The sequence below is a fragment of the Rhipicephalus microplus genome, chromosome X, assembly GCF_043290135.1.
Source record: "Rhipicephalus microplus isolate Deutch F79 chromosome X, USDA_Rmic, whole genome shotgun sequence".
Taxonomy (NCBI): Eukaryota; Metazoa; Arthropoda; class Arachnida; order Ixodida; family Ixodidae; genus Rhipicephalus; species Rhipicephalus microplus.
Window position 1 is genome coordinate 118,120,723 of NC_134710.1, and position 19,247 is coordinate 118,139,969.

Here is a 19,247-nt window from a genome sequence, read left to right on the forward strand (position 1 = left end):
TCGTCCCCTTTCCTAAAGAGGAGGGGGAGGAGAGCTCCAGCTGTTGTTGGGCGAGCGAAAGCGGGGAGGGCGCTAAGAGGATTCCCCGTTCGGGATACAACGCCGAGAGGAGCGCCACGCGTAGAGAGAGAGAGCGTGCGACACGCGCGTGTGAGAAGAGCGTTTCGTAATGCGCCGTGGTTAGCCTTGCTCCCGCGACGTGTTAGGGAAGGCAGCTGACGCTTTGGGCACCGTGCCGCGTACAGAGGGGAGCCGCTCCCAGCTGGGCGGCAACTTTCATTGAGATGCGTAGCTCCCCTGCGGCTGACCAGGTGTTCCCTATCCAGACCCTGGACCCACGCACTCCCTCTCGTCCTGCAGCGTGCGTTGCTGCTGGAGTAAAGAGAAAATGACGGTGCAAATCGCAGCCATCGCAGGGCGCGCGCGGAAGGAGTAAAAGGAAATCGCGTTCCTCTTTCATTTCGTGGACTCGCCGTTGATCTCGCCGACGTCGTCCCAGCACTGTTACTACAGAGCACGGTGCAAGAATACTTTAGGTGAGCGAACGACGCGAAGCAAGCACTTCACGGGGAGGAACTGATTATGTTTTCGTTTGCGGCGTGCCGATAGATGGCTCGCCGGACTGAGGACCGTGGTGGGCTGCTGGCAAATTCCGCAAACTACATCCGGCACGTGAGCGATGGTTTCAAAATCTGAGACAACCTGGTAGAGTGCGATATCAACCAGCCCCGCCGCGGTAATCTAGTGGCTAAGGTACTCGGCTGCTGACCCGCAGGTCGGGGGATCAAATCCCGGCTGCGGCGGCTGCATTTCCGATGGAGGCGGAAATGTAGGCCCGTGTGCTCAGATTTGGGCGCACGGTAAAGGACCCCAGGTGGTCGAAATTTCCGGAGCCCTCCACTACGGCGTCTCTCATAATCATATGGTGGTTTCGGGACGTTAAACCCCAGATATCAATCAATGCGATATCAACCACGCGGCACGCATAGAGTGGCGCCGGGAAAGAGAGGGTGATAAGGGAGGAGGTTGACGATGCGGCGAGGGTGTTGTGGCGACTATAAATGAGCACCGCTACTTTCCTACATCACCGGGCTTCCCTACACCGAGAAGAGGGGAGGGGAAGCCGGGGCAAAGTTTGTAGCGCCATCTTCCAGGTTCCTAGCAAAGCAGAACATTATCGGTCTGCGGATTGTCCCAGTGTTCGCTCACCTAAAGTATTTTTGCATCATGCTACAGAGTGAGCAGCGTGTTATCCCACATTAGTGATGCATGGTTAATTCCTAGCGAGTGCAATTTGTCGGCGTCCTGGGGCGCTGTGCTGAGGTGCTGCGCTAGTGGTCAACCTTATATGGAAGAAGGCAACAAATACATTCCACATAATCGTGCCACGAGCACAGGTGCCTAGGCTGCACCATTTGACTGCCCCGGTTCGAAAATGACATCAGTGACTCCCTGGTGGAAATCGGGTCGAGCTAGACGATGCAATGCAACAAGTGCTTCAGGCAAAATGTGCCAGTTGTTGGCAAGAGTAGCATCCATGTCAACATAACGTAAACGTGGTCTAGCATACAAAGCATAATAATACTGCTCCTTAAAGCAATTCAGAAAAAAAAAACAAGTGTGAACGTATGCTGGACGTTAACGAAGCACGATACCGTTGTAAAATTTATTAAGACTCCTCTGTGAAGTGAAGACAGCAACATTCTCGAGGAAGCCACTCTAAAAATTCATGAAGAAGAACTACCATTGCTTAGGAGATAAGTTGTAGTGAAGGGCACTGATTTGAACCACCTGGTGTACTTTAACGTGCACTTCAGAGGTATAACCACAGTTGTTTTGAGGTGGGAATGGTGTGTTGACCTAAACTTTTTCTGTTCATGCATGCGTTTGTATGTGTACGTGTAGCTATATACACACACGCGAAATTGAGACAATTGCTGTATGATTTAAACCCGTCACTCACTCACCCACTCACTCCCCCAATCTCTCACTCACTCACTCACTCACTCAGTCGCACGCACACACGCTCCTACGGTGAGGCTAAACTTATTCAGAAATCCAATCATCGACGCTATGAAAAACATAAAAGACGCAGAGACGATGGGGACGAAGCGAATAAAACTCCCCGTCGTCTTTCCGCTTTATATTTTTCTGCCTTAAGTATGAACCAACTAGCTCAGCAACAAGCCCTCTACACTATGAATGTTCTCTGCTTCCTCATGCAAGAAACTGTTCAAATGATGGCTTCTTGTACAAGTGCCTTTAAGCGGAAATGCCATAGAATCACTGGTGCACATGGTTGTTTCTTAGGATCTTCCAACTCCATCAAATCGGACGGCCAGACTCAAGTATCTGCACAATGTCTTGCGTCCGTCTTTATTCTACATTAGGTTCAATCTGGTATCATCTATAAGTGTAAGCGGCTAGCCACACAGCACCAGCATGGGTCTGCCAAAAGGCGCTGGCCTTTTTCTGACACCAGCTCTACTCTCAAGTTCATCGCAGTGTTCTGCTAAAGCACGGCGCGAATCAAGCCGCTGTGTGCGTGCGTATGACAGTTCCGCTGACCCAGGCATGGTGCAAGTGCGTATGAGAGCGCGTCGGGCCGGTCGTGGGCTCGTGATTAGTCTGTGCCCCGTGACCGGCTGGTGCACCATGGTGGCAGCAGGATCCGGCGGATTTGGACGGCCCCCGCTAGGATTGCATCGAAGCTGGCGCGCTACAGCAGAAGCTGGGGCCGTATTGACTTTCGGATCGAACGCAGGGTTATCTGTGAGTACTCGGGCCGTGCGATCGTTTTCCGGAAGCATTTGCCACCGAGAGCGGCAGAAAAGGGGAGAACAAAGCAGCAGCCACGGCTCGTCCAGCAGGCACACGAGAGCCGGGCTCCCGGATGCCTAAACCGGGTTCGGTCGCAGCCTCTTTGACGCTTTCGAATCAATGCGTGTGCCGGCGCTCCGCGAGCCGATAGCCGCAGCATGCTACAAGTCCTGCACGTGGCCAACACGCCAAGGCGCAACATTCCGCTCTGCATGTTTTTCCGGTGCGAACGCTTCCTCTACGCAGCACCACCATGTGAGCGCCTATCAGAAGTAAAAGTTTGCAGCAAGACCTCACCGCAACAGGAAACCGCTGCTGACCTACTTTTTCTCGTCGGAAACTGCTATAGGCCATTGCTGTGTCGTTCAATTAAGCAAAGTTGTGCGAAATAACAGCGTACAATTTTGTTCAATTAGGAAGGGTATTTTGTGAGGCGGGGTATTGTGGTTGAATTGTTTGTCGACTAGCCCCGCCGCGGTATAGTGGCTAACGTGCAACGCTGCTGACCTGCATGTCGAGGGATTGAATCCCGGCTGCGGCGGCTGCAGCGGCTGCGTTTTCGAAGGAGGCGAAAATGCTGTAGGCCCGTGTGCTCAGATTTGGGTGCACGTGTAAGAACCCCAGGTGTTCGACATTTCCGGAGCCCTCCACTACGGCGTCTCTCATAATCATATGGTGGTTTTGGGACGTTATACCCCGCATAATAATCAATCGTTAGTTCACTAGGAAATATGTGTCTAGTCAGCGAAGTGAGGCAACAGTTAAGAACCGTTGAATAAGTGCCACAACACCTATGGAGTGTAACAAAACGGACACTAGGGCTAGTTGGTGTGTGTTCATTTTCGTGGAAAACCCGACTGAAAGTGTGTCGTTTTGCTTTCCTTTTTTGAGTCCGTATCAACTAGTCAATGCCCCTTTTCCTGGAGGATGGATGCCATGTAGACATGAAGGAGAAAAGCAAGCTCTTTATGTGTCGACGCTTCCTTCTTGCTCTCGTGCTTGGTGGAAGCAGTACTATGCTTTACAATACAACGCTGCGGGACGCGAGATCGGCGCGGTCGTCCTGCGGCTAATAGGAAGCGCTTCGAATGAAAAAAAAAAAGCTGAAAGCAAAAATAAAATAAAATCGTGACATTTGTTCAGGAAGTATTAATAAATCACTGACGTTTACCAATGCTTCTTGTTTTCCAGTGAATTCTAAACTGGTGTAATGAGCTCTGTTTATTAAAACAAAAAAAGTCATCGTACCTTAAAGGCTCGACACAGACGACTCGGAGGCGGAAACCATCCTGGGTGGCTACTTCAACGCGTGGCCACATTGTGTGGCTACTTTAATATCTTCGCCGTAATAGTGCTTAAAGCATTTTATACTTCGAACTGTTGACGCTATTTTTGTAGTGTCAACACTACAGTTTGAGAAAGATAGGACAAATGACGTGTCCAATAAGACGGTCTTACAGAATATGGTTGGTTTATTATAATTATTTGGCGCAAAGAAAATGCATGGCATTGAAAGTCGCTCTCACGTCTGCAGAAGCCTTAACAAGCAGTTCTGCATTCACTGAAAAGTATGTGCGCAGTCCGGCTGGCCGAAGAGGCCGCCTAGACCCAGGGTCTAGCCGCCGCCTGAGAAAAGGGGGCTTCGGTAGGCTTGGCCTTCCGCCTCCCGCCTTCATTGAGCCCGCCAAGGACTAAAAATACAATTTTGTCTCTCCCTCATTCCCTTTTTTCAGCTGACAACGAGCAAATTCACCAAGCGCAACTGTTTCATGTCAAAGTCACCAATTAGAATATGACGGAAGTGGTAGTGTCAAGTGAAAAGAGCATAATGAAATGTCATACAGTCGTCCCTGACAAGGACACTCTGTGGCAGTTTGAGTAACAAACGTACTGCTGGCATCTAATAGGATCATACGGCAGACTACGAAAATGGCACGATACCTTAAACGATAACTCAAGCACGCAAAGTAAACGCAAGGTAAGGCACGGGGACAAGCCAATCATCTCATTACCAGCTTTAAGCTATAGAAGAAACTTCCTACTATACAAACACAAACGTACAGTCGCCGAAATCTTTATGAATCATGTACGAGTGAGTGTTTTTTACGGTGTAGCTTCGTCATATTATAGAATTAAGTGCTAATAAGAGAAAAGATAATAGCATTCCCGCAAAGTCCGTGCTTAGAAATGAAAATTTGGCAACTTTTTTCCGTCATATGGCACTCACAAACAGAAAAGTCACTGATGCGCATGGTAGTAAAACATTTGGGCGGCTGTACGCTGGTGTTCCGTGCTGGCTCATAATTAGATGCCAAACCACGAATGAGCTAACGTGGGCGCCGAAGTAGTACATAACCAAAGAATTGAGGTTAATAAAGCTACAGCAAATTTTTAAAGTACCGTCGGCATCTCAGTGCAAGGGCGGTGCGTTTAGCATGTGTAGATGATATTCTCCTCCCATGGCGGCCAATGGAACGCACGACGTATGTCCAGCGCCGCAGCATCATCAACTGCGACCGATGTACACCAGTGAAAACTGTGGTTGAAACTAATACAACGGTTGAAACTAATACAACAGCAAATGAGTACAACTTAAAGCCTCGATTGTCCGTGTCACAGAACAACGCGTTTGCAGTGTGCTCGACAATACTGGCAGCAATCTTTATTTCTCTCCTATTTCGCCCCGCTACATCCACTGTCTGTAGAAAATAGACGGAATATACTCCTTCAGAGGTCCGATCGATATGCGTTCACGACAATGTCATTATGTTGTCTTATAATTGAAAGAGCCTGCAGTGACGGAGATGACAAAGAACGACATAATTGCATATACTGCGTGTGATCTCATAGGTATAAAAATAAAGAAAACGCCTATGACATAAATGGAGTAGTATGTGAAATGCTGCTTCTTCTTTATTCTCATGTGAATCGTACGTCACTCGTGCAAGCTATGTACTCTAGGAAGGTTTGCAGTGTTTCAGGGAAATTAAATTTTAGCGCGGAACTGACTAGATTGAAGTTTCGCCTTTTCTATAACAAATGAACGCGCCACTCTTGGTAATCGCAAATGTACATCGAAATAATTCACCTTAATACATGATGCTAGTTAAAAATGGAAGAAGATGGTCTGACACCACGCGCCAGCTATCGTCATTAGGTAAAGTGGGGAATAAAACGAGAAAGAAGACAGAAAGACATGCCGTCTCTTTGGAATTTACAATGCTCTCCGTAAATGAGCAAACAAGACCTTAAATCTAACCTTAACTTTGCCGTTGCAGCCGCAGCGATGAAGAGCATTTAAATGGCCCATTACATTTTGACCTATATATAGTCCTCTCGCGCCCGGTCCAACGTCTCCATTCGTTAGGCGAAAACAGAACGTATAGGTCCCGAGCGGCGAACGTTCCAAAGCCTCGCAGATCACGCGTCTCTCCTTTCCGGCGGCTTCGATCATTTCCAGAGGCTTCGACCATTACACCTGTGACCCAACGGCTACGAATGGAGCAACATGCTGGCGTGCGCGACGAGCGTGCGTAATCCCTTTAATCCGGAGCGTCGGGCCCGGCGGTTCTCTCTCGAGAATGCGTGCGCGGGCGACAGATGGCCTGTCGGCGGCGAGGGTTCGCTGATGGCTTCGCCGATGAGCAGCTCGCACGTGGTGGGCGCTCTTATCGGAGGCCAGATCTGGAGCAGCACGGCGCGTTGAAACCGAGTCCTTCGTGAAGGCTAATGATCGCGTGGCCGCTTCTCGGCGTTCCTTCGATCACTCTGCAAATGAGACTGCTCCGCGGAGGGATCCTATCGTGGCCAGCGCGAACAAATGCGGGCGCTTAGTGGCTGGCGTGCGAGCCGCACTATCTCGGGAACAGGTACTATCCCATTTTTTTCAGGGGGTGATGGGATACCTGCTTGGCGGCCGCACCAATCCTGAAGCGTAGCCCTTGTCTGCCGGCGCAGCGCTACGCTGCAGGCGTGGCTCTGTCACCTTGGCGTGACTCGGGAAACGTCTCGGGAAATATTTATAGGCACTAGTCACGCTAGCTGTTGTTAAAGGATTACGGGGGGGGGGGGGGGGCTCAGTTTGGGTAAGCGCCGAACGCAATGCGCAATGGGCCCGCAGAGAGTCGTCTCCGCAGGTGCCGCGTCCAACAAGTCAGCCTTTCATCGCGGCCGCACATCCACGCACGCAGAGGACGCTCGCTCTGCTGGCAACGGTAAACAAAGATGTACTGATAATCACGAGAGCGGCGTAGCGACGCTCGTACTCGCTCTTTATTTCCTTTCGTGAAAGGCACGCCTCGCAGGCTGCCCATTATTACAGCGAGAGAAGAGTGAGCACGACAGGATCACCCGCCTGCACGCGAATCGACCGAGCTGCAACGTGGGCGTCGGACGGAGGACATATATTGTCGAAGCTAGAAGTAGCGCATGGCACGACAAAAAGTGGCACATGGGATTCTTCCTGCCGAATATTTCTGAAAGTGACTGCAACTCAATGATCTCAATAATCCCGGATCATATTGGCATGTTTACTTAGGCTGCTCATTAACCAGCGAACTGCATTTAACGAGCCGTGATCTCATCATACGGCACAAAGAAACGAATGCTATTTTCGTACTTCCGAAAAAATGAAGTCATCATTTCTGAAAGTGCGCTCAGGAAAAAAAAAGGAAAAATCGATGAAGAAAAACGAAGACCTCTACGCCGAGTAAGAGTTGGTTTGTGTTTGCGTGATTTAAAATGGATTTTGCTGCTCATTGCACATCATTGCCATCTAATTTAAGAGGCAGAGAAGAAAAGGTCTTGACATGAAATTGATGGCGTGTAAAGCACTGTTATGTGCGCACACAGAGATCTTTACTCTGACACATTTACGGCAGGCATGGTACGCTCTCCGGTATTGTGGGTGCATTACTGTGCTTTTTTTTAATCCACGCACTTAATTTTCGTTGCCTATATATCTCCCGAAAGATAAGTCATCCATGGCGACGCGCCTTGATTGAATGAATATTCAAAATCGAGAAAGATGTGGTGATGGCCAGACCGACTCGTGTCGGGGGTGCGTGGAGGGGGAGCTTCTTTTCCGCAAATTGCGAATAGCAGCGTGAGCAGCGCCATTGCCGGCCGTGCTTTGCAGAAAATTAGAGGGAGGACTTCTCGTTAGTGGCCGCCCGCGACCGTAAACACGAGCGCCGCCGTTGTTCGTGCCGCAGCCCTTCCATATCACCGACAGAGGGAAACGTCGTTGACAGAAGGGGCAATTGCCGTTTGCGCGGCGACTGGCGCTTTCTTTTCGCTTCCATCCCTGCGTAAGCGGCCGCACGCCCGATGTGGTCGCATTGTGTGATCGATCCTGGAGCGGTTATTTTGGCGTCCGCGAGACTCGGCAACCGCGGTACAAGCGATATATGGAGGCAAGCGTTGCACGTGGAAAAGGACGACGGACTTGATTGACGCTATCCGGCTCACTCAGTCGGCCACAAGGCGCCGCCGATATGACAAACGGCAACAGAGCTGCTCGAACGGCACAGCTGCAGCAAACATCGCCGTCCTAATGAGCACACGTGAGCCGAGGCCGCTGCTGATAGCGCGAAGCGTTGATGAAAAAGGAGCACGAATAATTGCTAGCTTTAGGATGTCAAGATGTGCAGGCGAGTTTTTCTGCTACCCGCGTTAGAGAGCGAGTTAATACCTACTCGCTGCAAACTATATAACTAATTTATAGCGCTTGCGCGACAACCACGGATGGTTTAAAACACCACACAAATGGGAAAGTTTTAGAATAGACGTCACGAACGTTTTTGGGGCCTAGAAAAATATGCCACTGGGCATTCGCGAGACGCAAGCTGCATTTGGGTTTTACGTCGGGTACGGTATTGTTTGCGTCAAGCGTGGCTGTGCAAATTGAAGCGGATGCTATCGCCAAGAGCCAGACTGACCCAGCGGCTCAGCAAGTAATGACGTTATTAAATAATAAATGCCGGTGAAGGACATTGTTCTCGCTCATTTCATACATACACTAAAACTGGCTGAAAATAGCTGACGTTTTCTAACATAATTTCTTTACTTGTGAGCTCTTACGCTTAAGGGGCCTGATGACTCGCAGCTGGTTTTGGCCGATGATGGTAGGTAACTCGCAGGACCGATTATGATTACTAGTGAATCCGACCTCTACACAGTTTAAAAAGAAGCCTCTGTGACGAATTCACGTACCGAAAGAAAAATCCCTGTATGTGCTTTTAGTTAATATTCATCGCAGCTTGGCTTTCTTTTTAGCCACAGCCGTACTAGATGCATGAAAAGCAATATTCTATTACAAAATTCGTGCAAATTTCGCGATTCAAAAGCAGCCCACCCTAAGAAGCTTAGAAGTGCCAAAAATTTGCTGCCCGTATTCTAAATCTATTATTCGGCGTGCGGATACGAGGTCTAAGGTCTTAGATAATACATAGTTTTAGAAGTTACTCTATGACTCGTAGCATAACTGCAATTCCTTTCCTCAATTACTCGAAACTGTGTACATCACATACGCGAGAAATGCGTGCAAATAGCTGGCTAACTAGCAAAAGTTCAATATATATATTTTAAAGTAGTTGCCTTGCAAGAAATATTGCAACCTACGACTTGTGGTGGGTGAGTTTACTAGGTTTATTCACATTCAACTAATTTTCAATGTTTACAGGTTTCTAGATACTCAATCCAAAAATGTGCAAAGAAGTACATATACATTCTAGTTCTTCTTCTGTTCATAAAATGGCAGTCTGTTAAGCAATATTTGAATACAGATACCATTTTAACTGCGAATTTGATGTCTGTCGCGTTGGGACCGTGATAATGGTGGTCTGCTGCTGACCTGAAGGTTAAGGGTTTGATCTCGGTAGCAATTCAAGATGGTAGAGGCCCGTGTACTGTGCCGTGTCAGTGCGCGTTAAAGAACACCAGATGGTCGATATTTCTTGAGTCCTCCACTAGAATGTCTCTCATAATCATGCCGTGGTTGTGAGATGTGAAAATATTTTTATTACTGGAACTTTGACGCCGCATGTTTCTAGTTCAGTGTCTCAACCAGATTTCCTTCCAAGTGAATATGCCTTGCAAACCCATCAGCTACATTTCGATATTTGCGATATATGCCGTAAAGTAAATGAGTAATGCGTCAATAAGCGAATATCACTTAGAACATTGGGTATCAGGATATTTGATGGGAGTAATCTAGTTCAAGGAGTTTGGTTAGGCTGTCTACGCAGGTGGGTTCTTAGGTAGTCTATAGTTGGTCCATCAGCATCATGGCACACAGGACGCACAGAGGACACAGTGCTGTCTCCTGTGCGTTCGATTTCTCACTTTCATGCTTTTCGGCCGCAATAAAAGCTATATATAATAGAAGTTTTCACAAAATTCTGTCTATGAAAGGAGACATATGCGAGAACCAGAACGAGCGGCAAGTAAAGTAGTTAAGAAAGAAAAAAAGAAAGAAAAAAAGAAAGAAAAAAGAAAGAAAAAAGAAAGAAAAAGGGTAGAGAGATAGAGATTATTGTCACCTCCGAATTATTATTTTCTGAAGAATGCGTTAAAAACTTCCGTGTGGCAAGTTCTGCAGCCACAAAAACTTCCCGAGGCCAGTGACTGACTACATCGAAATGCTGCAGAAAACTGAGTACAATATCTTCCTAGTAAAGAGAAAGTGTCAGTTTGCCGACTTTCAAGCTTCCACAAATAAGGAATTTTAAGAGAGCGTCGTCGTGCAGCCTCATCCTGTGTGCACTATACTTTGCGTATTGCTTTGCAATTTAAAAGCTTCGCTTCCTTCGCAGGTAGGCCAGAAAGTAAGCGACCGACATACTACGACCCAGCGGCTATACGATGGTCTCACTGCAGACTTGCGCCCTGTTTGTGCGCAATGCCCCTTTTTCCAATGTCTTCGACAAGAAAAAACGAAAAGTCGCCGTGGAAACAGGGCGACTTCTACAATATATTCAAAGCCAAGCGGTGGTTCTTGAGGTTCCCTTGCCAGTAACGTCGTGTCCTCGCGACCTCGTTTATCGCCGCAGGGTGACTTCCATACTTTCTGAACTAATGCATTTGTCAAGGAAAGACCACCCGTAGACATCATCCGTGGGCGTTCACGCAACTTGCAGCGCAAACACACATTTCCACAGGTGCGCGCAAAGAAGCGAAATGCGAGGTGGGCACGGCCGTGTCAACAAGAACGCACGCAATCTAGCCTTTTCGCATGAAGCGTTTCCCTCTGCAGAACTGAATGAGGCTCAATAGAGGCGTTAAAACGTAGTCAGAAAATGTGTATGCTTAGATGGCAAGGGAAGTGTAAAGAGAGATAGAGAGGGAAGAAGTGCGCGTGCAAGTTATGTTAAACATGGAAAGGCGTTCACGTGTTGTCTCGCAAGCGGTTCTGAACTTGCAACAAACAAGGTAGGCCTTCTCTCCTCACCTGCCGTTCGTGATGGATGATCGGCCGTAGTGCTTTTTATTTCATCACTGTCCTTAGAAAAAGCGGAGCAAGAAAAAAAAAGGCGAAAGCGCGTCATTGCCGGAACTTATGTATGCCTCTTCCTTTATCCTCTCTCAAAAGAAGAAACTGTTCCCCAGCAAGAGAGAGAGAAGTGTTGTGGTGGTATTGCTTTTGTTGCTTTTTTTTCACACCAACAGGATCTTTTCTCGCTCTTCGCTTATCGATGGCTGCATGCACATTTAATCATGCCTGCACCACAGAACAAACAAAAAGAAAAAGCTTAGTAATGTTTGCGGCATTTACCATGCATATTACCCGCGAGCTAGAGCTCGGTGGCTAATTTCTTGCGAGCAGATTTTCCCATTCTCCGAGAGGCCTTTCTTTTTTAAAATTCTCTATTGTATTCTCTTTTGTTACGTTTATTATTTAAAAACACTTGCACTGCCCGAGTGCGGAAGCATCTGCATTGAGGTTTTCATTAGTGTTGATGATTTATGATAAAAGAGTTAACTTGCCGTAATAACAAACAGGCCGATATGCGCAGCAGAAAGATAAGTTGTGGTTAACTTGTCCTTTTCATGTTTTTATTTCATTTTCATGCCGGTAGAGATTGTTACAAAAGATGGCCCAGTTTTTTTCTCCGTTGCCACCGTGCGAAGCAAGTTGTTTTGCATACGTGGGCGCGTTCTTCAGAGGAAGCTATTATTTCAAAAGCTGATCTTGAAAACAAGGGAAAGGATAATCTGTGTTTTTTTGCATCCAGTCAATCCATTTTTTAAAGGGTACTGTATAAAAATAATGTGATATTTTCTCTTCCTCGCCCCCCCCCCCCCCCCCCACACACACACAAACACACCATTCACAGCTCTGCATCTAACGATACTGCTCGGTTCTCCGAACCACATATATTGGCCCATATAAGACGGAAGAAAGCGGTATATCGCATATCACTTTCAAATATATTTCACTTTCATATATTCACGAAGTGAATTGAGAATCACACAGCAGCTTCAATCGACGCTGAGGACAATCACCGAGTGAGACCAAGTTTGCTTCAAAACACGTATTCTGTGTGGCCAAAAATGTGCAACGTCTTCCATAGCATAAGCTTGCAACTGATCAGACGATGTCGTGCTAATCACCATTTTAGGTTGCACCTGATTCTTCACGACCCAGGTGGTCTAAATTTCTGGAGCCCTCCACTACGGCGTCTCTCATAATCATATAGTGGTTTTGGGACGTTAAACCCCACATATCAATCAATCATCAATCATCTGATTCTTCACGATGTTTCAAACTGCTTTCTACTGCCTTGTACGCTTAAACGATGCTGATACATGTTATAGCAGCATCAAATATGTTTCGTGCCTTCGAGCTTGCTGCCGGGAGCTCTCATTGCGTTGTTACAACCCCTCGTTTCTTCATCCACAGCTTAAACCCCACATGACCTTTCTTTCAATCAGAGCAATGCTCCCAGCGGGAACCGCGTGGTATACACAGCGGCCGGCAGCGTTGTTTGCCGTGTCCCTGGCGAGTGTGCATAACGTGGCAGCACATGATCACAAGTTGCGCTTGGCTCTCAGCTATATTGTCGAACGCGTTAGTGTCGACTGCTGTCCATATAGCGGGTGGAAAGACAAACGAAACATGGGGAATAAAAAAAGGGGTGTGGGCAGCAGCGTGCGTATTCTGCGGTGACGCTTCATGACACAGGAGCTGGGTCCGCGGGCATGAACCAACGGTGGCACTAATTCGGAAAGCCGTTCTAGTGTATACGCAATTAGCGTTTCCGGCCTATAACAGACGGGCCACGAGCACCGTCCAGCGCCGTAATGAAGCAGCCGCGTCGCGGGGCTCAGCGGACAGCGGCCGTGGGCAGCCAGCAAAAGAAAGCACTCGGAGGAAGACAAAAAGAAGCAACAAAACGTGGTGGGAGAGAGAGGCGAGGCAAAATGGCTCGTATATATATTGAAGTCTTCTAATTGCGTGCGCTCGTGGCTGAACAGGTAATTATTGCGAGAACTACGTGACGCCCCCGCTCACGTGATCGGCAGCGGCCAATCACGATGTGCACAACGGATGTCCTCCTTTCCCTTTTTCGTGGTTCTTTGCGCGTACAGGGATCGCGACCCTCCCGCCCTTTTTTCTGTTCCTTTCTTTTTGGGCACACATGCGCGCTGCCCTTTCTCTGTGCTTTTTGGCGAGCCAGCGGGCGACTTTTGGACCAAGCTGTTCGATAGGCTGTGTCACGTACGGCGCTTCATTTCCTAATGGCCGAGCGCCCGGGCCCGGCTGCCATGGTCGGCCGCCTCGGGGCTTCCGGCCGCGCTTCCCGCGACGCTCCTGTGGCTCGCGACAAGCGCGTGCGCTACACGAAACCGGCGTCGGCAGAACACACTCGTACAAAGCTGTTGGCAAGAGAGACAGCCTCCGTTTTACGCGCGTTGCCGTCGTGCACGCCGAGTGACAACGGCATACGCCAATTCTGCCAGGGCGCACGGCATGGCCATGGATCCTGTGCTGTCGGCGCATGAGGGCGAATCTCGACGGAGATGATTTCGTGTTTAGCTGCATAGTGAACACGAACTGCAGAAATACGGCTCGTGTCACCTGCTTGAGTCTGCTATCACAACATTTTAGCCATACCGTTAACGTTGCCGGGACCCAACACCACGGTTTACGCTACGACCTTTGGTGCCACGCTCGCGCCTTTTGTTGTCGCGCGCCATCCGCGCGAAATACAAGAGTGTCGACGTCGCAACTTGTTGATTGCTGCAAAACACTACACTTGACTTCATCTGGCCAAGCCTGTTGAATTATTTCACTCTGTATATCATTGGCATTATTTCGGTGAATATTAATTATTCTCTTGAAAATTGCCGTAGAGCAAGAAAAAATTGCACTATATCGCAGTGCAGATACATCAGTTACACTAAGTCTCGAATAATAGTAAGTATTGACCTATAGAGCACCGAATGCACGAGCATAGGTTGAGTTCGGTTGTGCATCGACGAGCAGCTTAACGATGGCTGCCTCTGACTAAAAAAAAATAATATGCAAACTCTAACTGCTCAAGGATAGTCTTTGACATGTAACGTAATTAGTAAACAGCTTTTCCGTTATTCATTCCCACTAAAAGATTTAATTGCTCCTTATGTTGTTTGTCAGCATTTTACGCAACAATTACAGCTCACCTATATATAAAAAAATGGTGATTCACAATCTTCAACACGACTAGTGTACAAGTGCAGGGAATTACGAAAGTTTAACGTCTCAGTATAGTGCCACACCTAAAACTGTAGTGTCGCGCACACAACAGCCACCAAGAAAAATTGAGAGCTTTAGTTTTGTATATACTAAACGAGTGACTTACTTAAGCCTATTAATGAGGCACAGCGCAAGGTGGACAAGATGGCACTAGTTCTGCAACAACCAAAAGCGACCTCGTCTTCAATCTCTTTCATGCAGCCATGTTTTGGCAGCTGTTATGTATCCATATGCTAGTTTAGACTTCTTAATCACTGCCTGAGCAGTCAAATGAAATGATCAACTGGAACAGTCTACATTTCTAAGCTATATCACAGATAGGGCTCCGCTCAGATTCTCGGCGTTCTTTATAAATAAGCAGCGTGTGCTCCACTTTCAGTATTTACAGCACCCTTGCAAAAAAAGTACCAAGTTTCGGGAATCTTTAATGCAAGCTTAAACTTGTACTTCGGCCACAAGCATGTATTTCGCATGTATGTCGGCCGCAATCGTCACCCATTAAATAACGCGTCCTTTGAATGGACGATGCTTCTGGGCCTTTTTATTATATTTAAGAAAAATTGTTTCAATATAAAAAATTGTACGCAAGTAGACTTGACTAAATGTCTTAAAATCGCGCTCAATGCGTAGTTAAGAAATCGTAACGTAGGTTTATATTGTTGCTTTCATTATTTTTAGTCTTCGCTGTAAGTTAAGTAGTGCTATAACCGTAAGACAATTGCTTATACGCTGAGTTTATTACATATTCATTTTTGCCTTAGTTTACCGGGAACCTTTCTAGTCCATATTAACAGGTTTGAGGGAAAATCAATTTGTGGTTTGGCTTTTTGACTTGCCGTTATAAGAGTTTCGTGCTCAAAGAAGATACAACACCTCCGCAAAGACAACCCTGCTTGTGTGCATCTTCCTTCGAGCACTATAGGTTATTGACAATAGCCCCGCCGCGGTGGTCTAGTGGCGAAGGTACTCGGCTGCTGACCCGCAGGTCACAAGATCGTATTCTAGCTGCGGCGGCTGCATTTCCGATGTAGGCGGAAATGATGTAGGCCCATGTGCTCAGATTTGAGTGCACGTTAAAGAACCACAGGTGGTCAAAATTTCCGGAGCCCTCCCCTAGGGCGTCTCTCATAATCGTATGGTGGTTTTGGTACGTTAAAACCCACATATCAATCAAATCAAAATTATTGACAACATACGGTGACTGGTATCAATATCTGCTCACTGGTGAAGCGCTTTTTGATCCCGACCTAAACATAACTGAGTAATTACGACCAGCTTAAGAGAACAGTCCAAAAAACGAAGGTTTTACGCATGCCGAAACCACGATATGATTATGAAAGAAAGAAGTGGAAACTTGAGGGCTCGTTCTTGTTATGATGCGATTATGAGTCACACCGTAGAGGGGACACCGGAACTAATTTTGACCCTTTGGGGTTTCCTGACTTGCATCTAAGTCTGAGCACGCGTGTCTTTTTGAATTTCGCTCCCATGTAAATGTGGCCGCTGAGGCCAGGTTTCGAGTTCGCACCCTCGAGCTGAGCAGCGAAACATCTTATATGCTAAGCTACTGCGACAGGTCTCGAATACAAGTGTATCGTGTTGCTTCAGCGGAGCATAGTGGGCTTCGTTCATAGGGACCCTGTAGTACACCGTGGACCGTGATCACAGGGATATGATGATGCCCTTTGCCAGGGTATGCCTGTTTGAGCTATAACATGTAAATAAGTATTGCTGATTTGTGCTTAAAAAGACCAAATGGGAATCTGTTCGAAAGACTGTTTGCCAAGTACAGGTATCTCTGCATAGTGCTGTCTATTTTAATGTGGCGGTAATACGCGAAAGGTGAAGAGCATGCCTACAATATAGCACACGGCAGCGGCACGTGATGGTATCCAATGTGTATCCTCGGTGCTTATAGGTTCACCATCGCTGCATCTGTTTCGGACCACAAGAACCTTTGTCGGTGCCTTGATTCTCGAAAAAGAAAAGTTTTCATAGAGTCCGGTAGTTGACTCGGAAGCCATCTTGCACGATGCGCCTGTAAGGGCCAGCTTTCACACAGGAGAAACATTTACTAAAAATACAACACTCTGTCCTAAGCGCAAACAGGCGAGATCAAGACGCTCTAGAAGAAAGCCGAACGTGACTAGATTCTGATGCCATACCATGTTTTCTATGCGTCTTTATTTAGGAAAAACCGTCATTGGAGCCACCTCTGGCACCCGTATGTGAGACGAGATTCAGAAAAGTTTCGCAGGGCGACTCTTATCTCAGTGAGCGACGCGCAACAGCCGTACCTAAACCAATGACCGCGTGTATGTTTAGTGAAATAAGCTTTGGTGATGATCCTGACCATGATTTCAACGAGTGTTTCCATGAGGAAGAAATTTCAATTTGATATGAAACTGCAATGACTTCTTTATCTTTATACCGATTCAAGGCTGTTGTTTTAGATGTCTTCGAAGAATATTGAGCTTGTTTGTGTGAAGGAAAATATACAGGGAAAGATATGTTAAATAGTAGACGTTTTAAAGTCCTGCGATCTCACTTGTTTTCTGTAAACGGTTGATACGCATGTTTGAAACGCCGTAGCGGAGATCACCACATACGTGGACTGAATTCCTTTATCAGATAAATTCTGAGTTATCTCCTGTATTATATTTTAGAAATATGGATGCTGCATCACGATACTGCATCACGAAAGGAATAACGTACACCCAGAAGAACTAGCCCTGCTGGGCATCAACAATATCTGAATTAAGCTGTTAGTAATGGCTTCTGAGGAGTGCTAGAATATAACATGATCACAACCACTCCCACCTTTCTTTCCCTTTGAGAAACTCCAATGGTCCTCTCGCTTATGCTAGTCGCTTTCGACCAGAAATCAGGTTTTCTCGTCGCAAACGACTGCAGCGCCATGAGGCAAGCGCCTTTACTCAACACACATTAAGAATGCAAGACATAAAAAAACACAATATTTAATCGCAGATAAGTCACCACCCACTTACCTCGCGGCTACTTGACCCTGGAATCATTTATGATGCGAAGAAACAAAGAAATAGAAAGACTCGGTAGCTAGACAAAGATAAGTTACAAAGCGAAGTGATTGCTTCTGTTGCAACGTTCGGGCTGCCTGATTCAGATTGAAGCTCGTACTGCTGAATGTATTTCGAAATTCGATAAAGAAGGCTCTCTGAGTGTCTTAATGCACGGGAGAGTCACACATAAGATTGGATTTGCCTACGTCTTGAATGTGGTTTGGTTACCGCGTACCACTTGATGAAATCTTCTGAAGAGATAGTGTGGAAAATGTATTTGCAAATCGCCAGCGCATATCCGAAACTGCCGCGGACGAGTGTGCTGCTGGTTTCGTATGACATCTGTTATACCGCAAAACGCAACACAGGGTGAAAAAATGTCCATCACACTGCATAAATCTTAGCAGCACAAGATTATAAGCTGGGTCTATAAGGTGGCAATAGCTTAAGCAATGCACTAAGTAGTAAGCGTAAGCATTATGATACCGCAACTCTGAACAACTAGTTTCGTGGACTAAACACACCTGCAATAGGCACGACTACAGCACTAGTGTACGTTATCTGCTTGCCCCGCTTCATTCAGAAACTTGATGCACAGGCATCCCGAAGCGCGTCGAGGTCACTTTCGGTTAGTGAGAAGACTTGTATCGACATATCGTTCCCGTTACAGTGGATGTCAAGAGGAAATGAAACCACAACCAAGAACTGTTGGGCGGCCAAGCGCGTGGCAAGAGCGCGTGGTGGCGACGTCTCTGGGTGTGTTTAGTGTACGCGCGAGACTACGTCAGCTGATCGCCGCTGTGTCGCGAGGAACCGTGGACCTGTTGCGCCTATTCCTGCTGCGCGTCTACGAGCACCGGGGGCGCCTATCGAGCGGGGCATAATTCGGCGCGGACACGCGACCCAGGGCGGGCCCATGCACTTGTGGCGCCGTGGCTTTAGCGCCGCGGCGCGCACACCAACGGCACGACTCACCGTAGGCTGGCAGGGCGACGGCGCGGCTGGGCGAGCTGGGCTGCGGGCTCGGCACCGGCGCCGCCTCCGTTGGACTGGACGGCTGCCGGTACCAGCGGGGACCGCCGGCATGGTGGTTGGCCACCGGGTACTTGACTTTCTTGACCAGGAAGGAACGTGGCATCTTGTTCGTTACCTTATCCAGCTAGAGCGCGATCGGTAGCTTCGTTTTCTTCCTCGTTGGGAAGCGCGCGCTCTGGCTACAAACTATCGCTCTTCATTTTTCCCCGGCCAGCCGACGGGTCGCGAGCGCAACAACTACCCCATGGTTGCCAGGAAGAAGGAGCCCGATCCCGCCGCCGGTGCTGCCACCGCGGCCCTGCGGGCGAGGGGGCGGCGCACTGCGCCTGCGCACTAGGGAGAATCTGCACGCGTCACGGATGATCGCTTTGCGTCTTTTTGCATCGTCGGGACTTCTCTCCCTATCCGCGCCGGCGCCCTCGCCGCTTCCCTTTTTCCCTATTCAACATGTGATGTTCTCGGGCGCACGCCGGCTACGAGGGACGTTACGGCAGTCTCGCGCCGTGTCCCGAACGGGAACCAACTTTGTTTGCAGAACAAGCGCCGATCCGCCCCGATGCCGCCGGTCTTTCTCCCCATGGGCGACGTTTCTATGGTGTGGCGCTGTGGCCGGCTGC

The 19,247-nt window shown here is 48.0% G+C and overlaps 1 protein-coding gene across 1 annotated transcript in view; it reads right to left on the reverse strand.

The window, feature by feature from the left end:
• LOC119176797 (uncharacterized) overlaps nt 1–18,884 on the reverse strand; it is a 38,567-nt gene extending 19,683 nt beyond the window's left edge. The window contains exon 1 of the mRNA XM_037428151.2: nt 18,571–18,884. Within this exon, the coding sequence (XP_037284048.1) occupies nt 18,571–18,733 (163 nt within the window). The 5' untranslated portion in view covers nt 18,734–18,884. The remainder of the gene's footprint in view (nt 1–18,570) is intronic.
• Nucleotides 18,885–19,247: the final 363 nt, after the last annotated feature.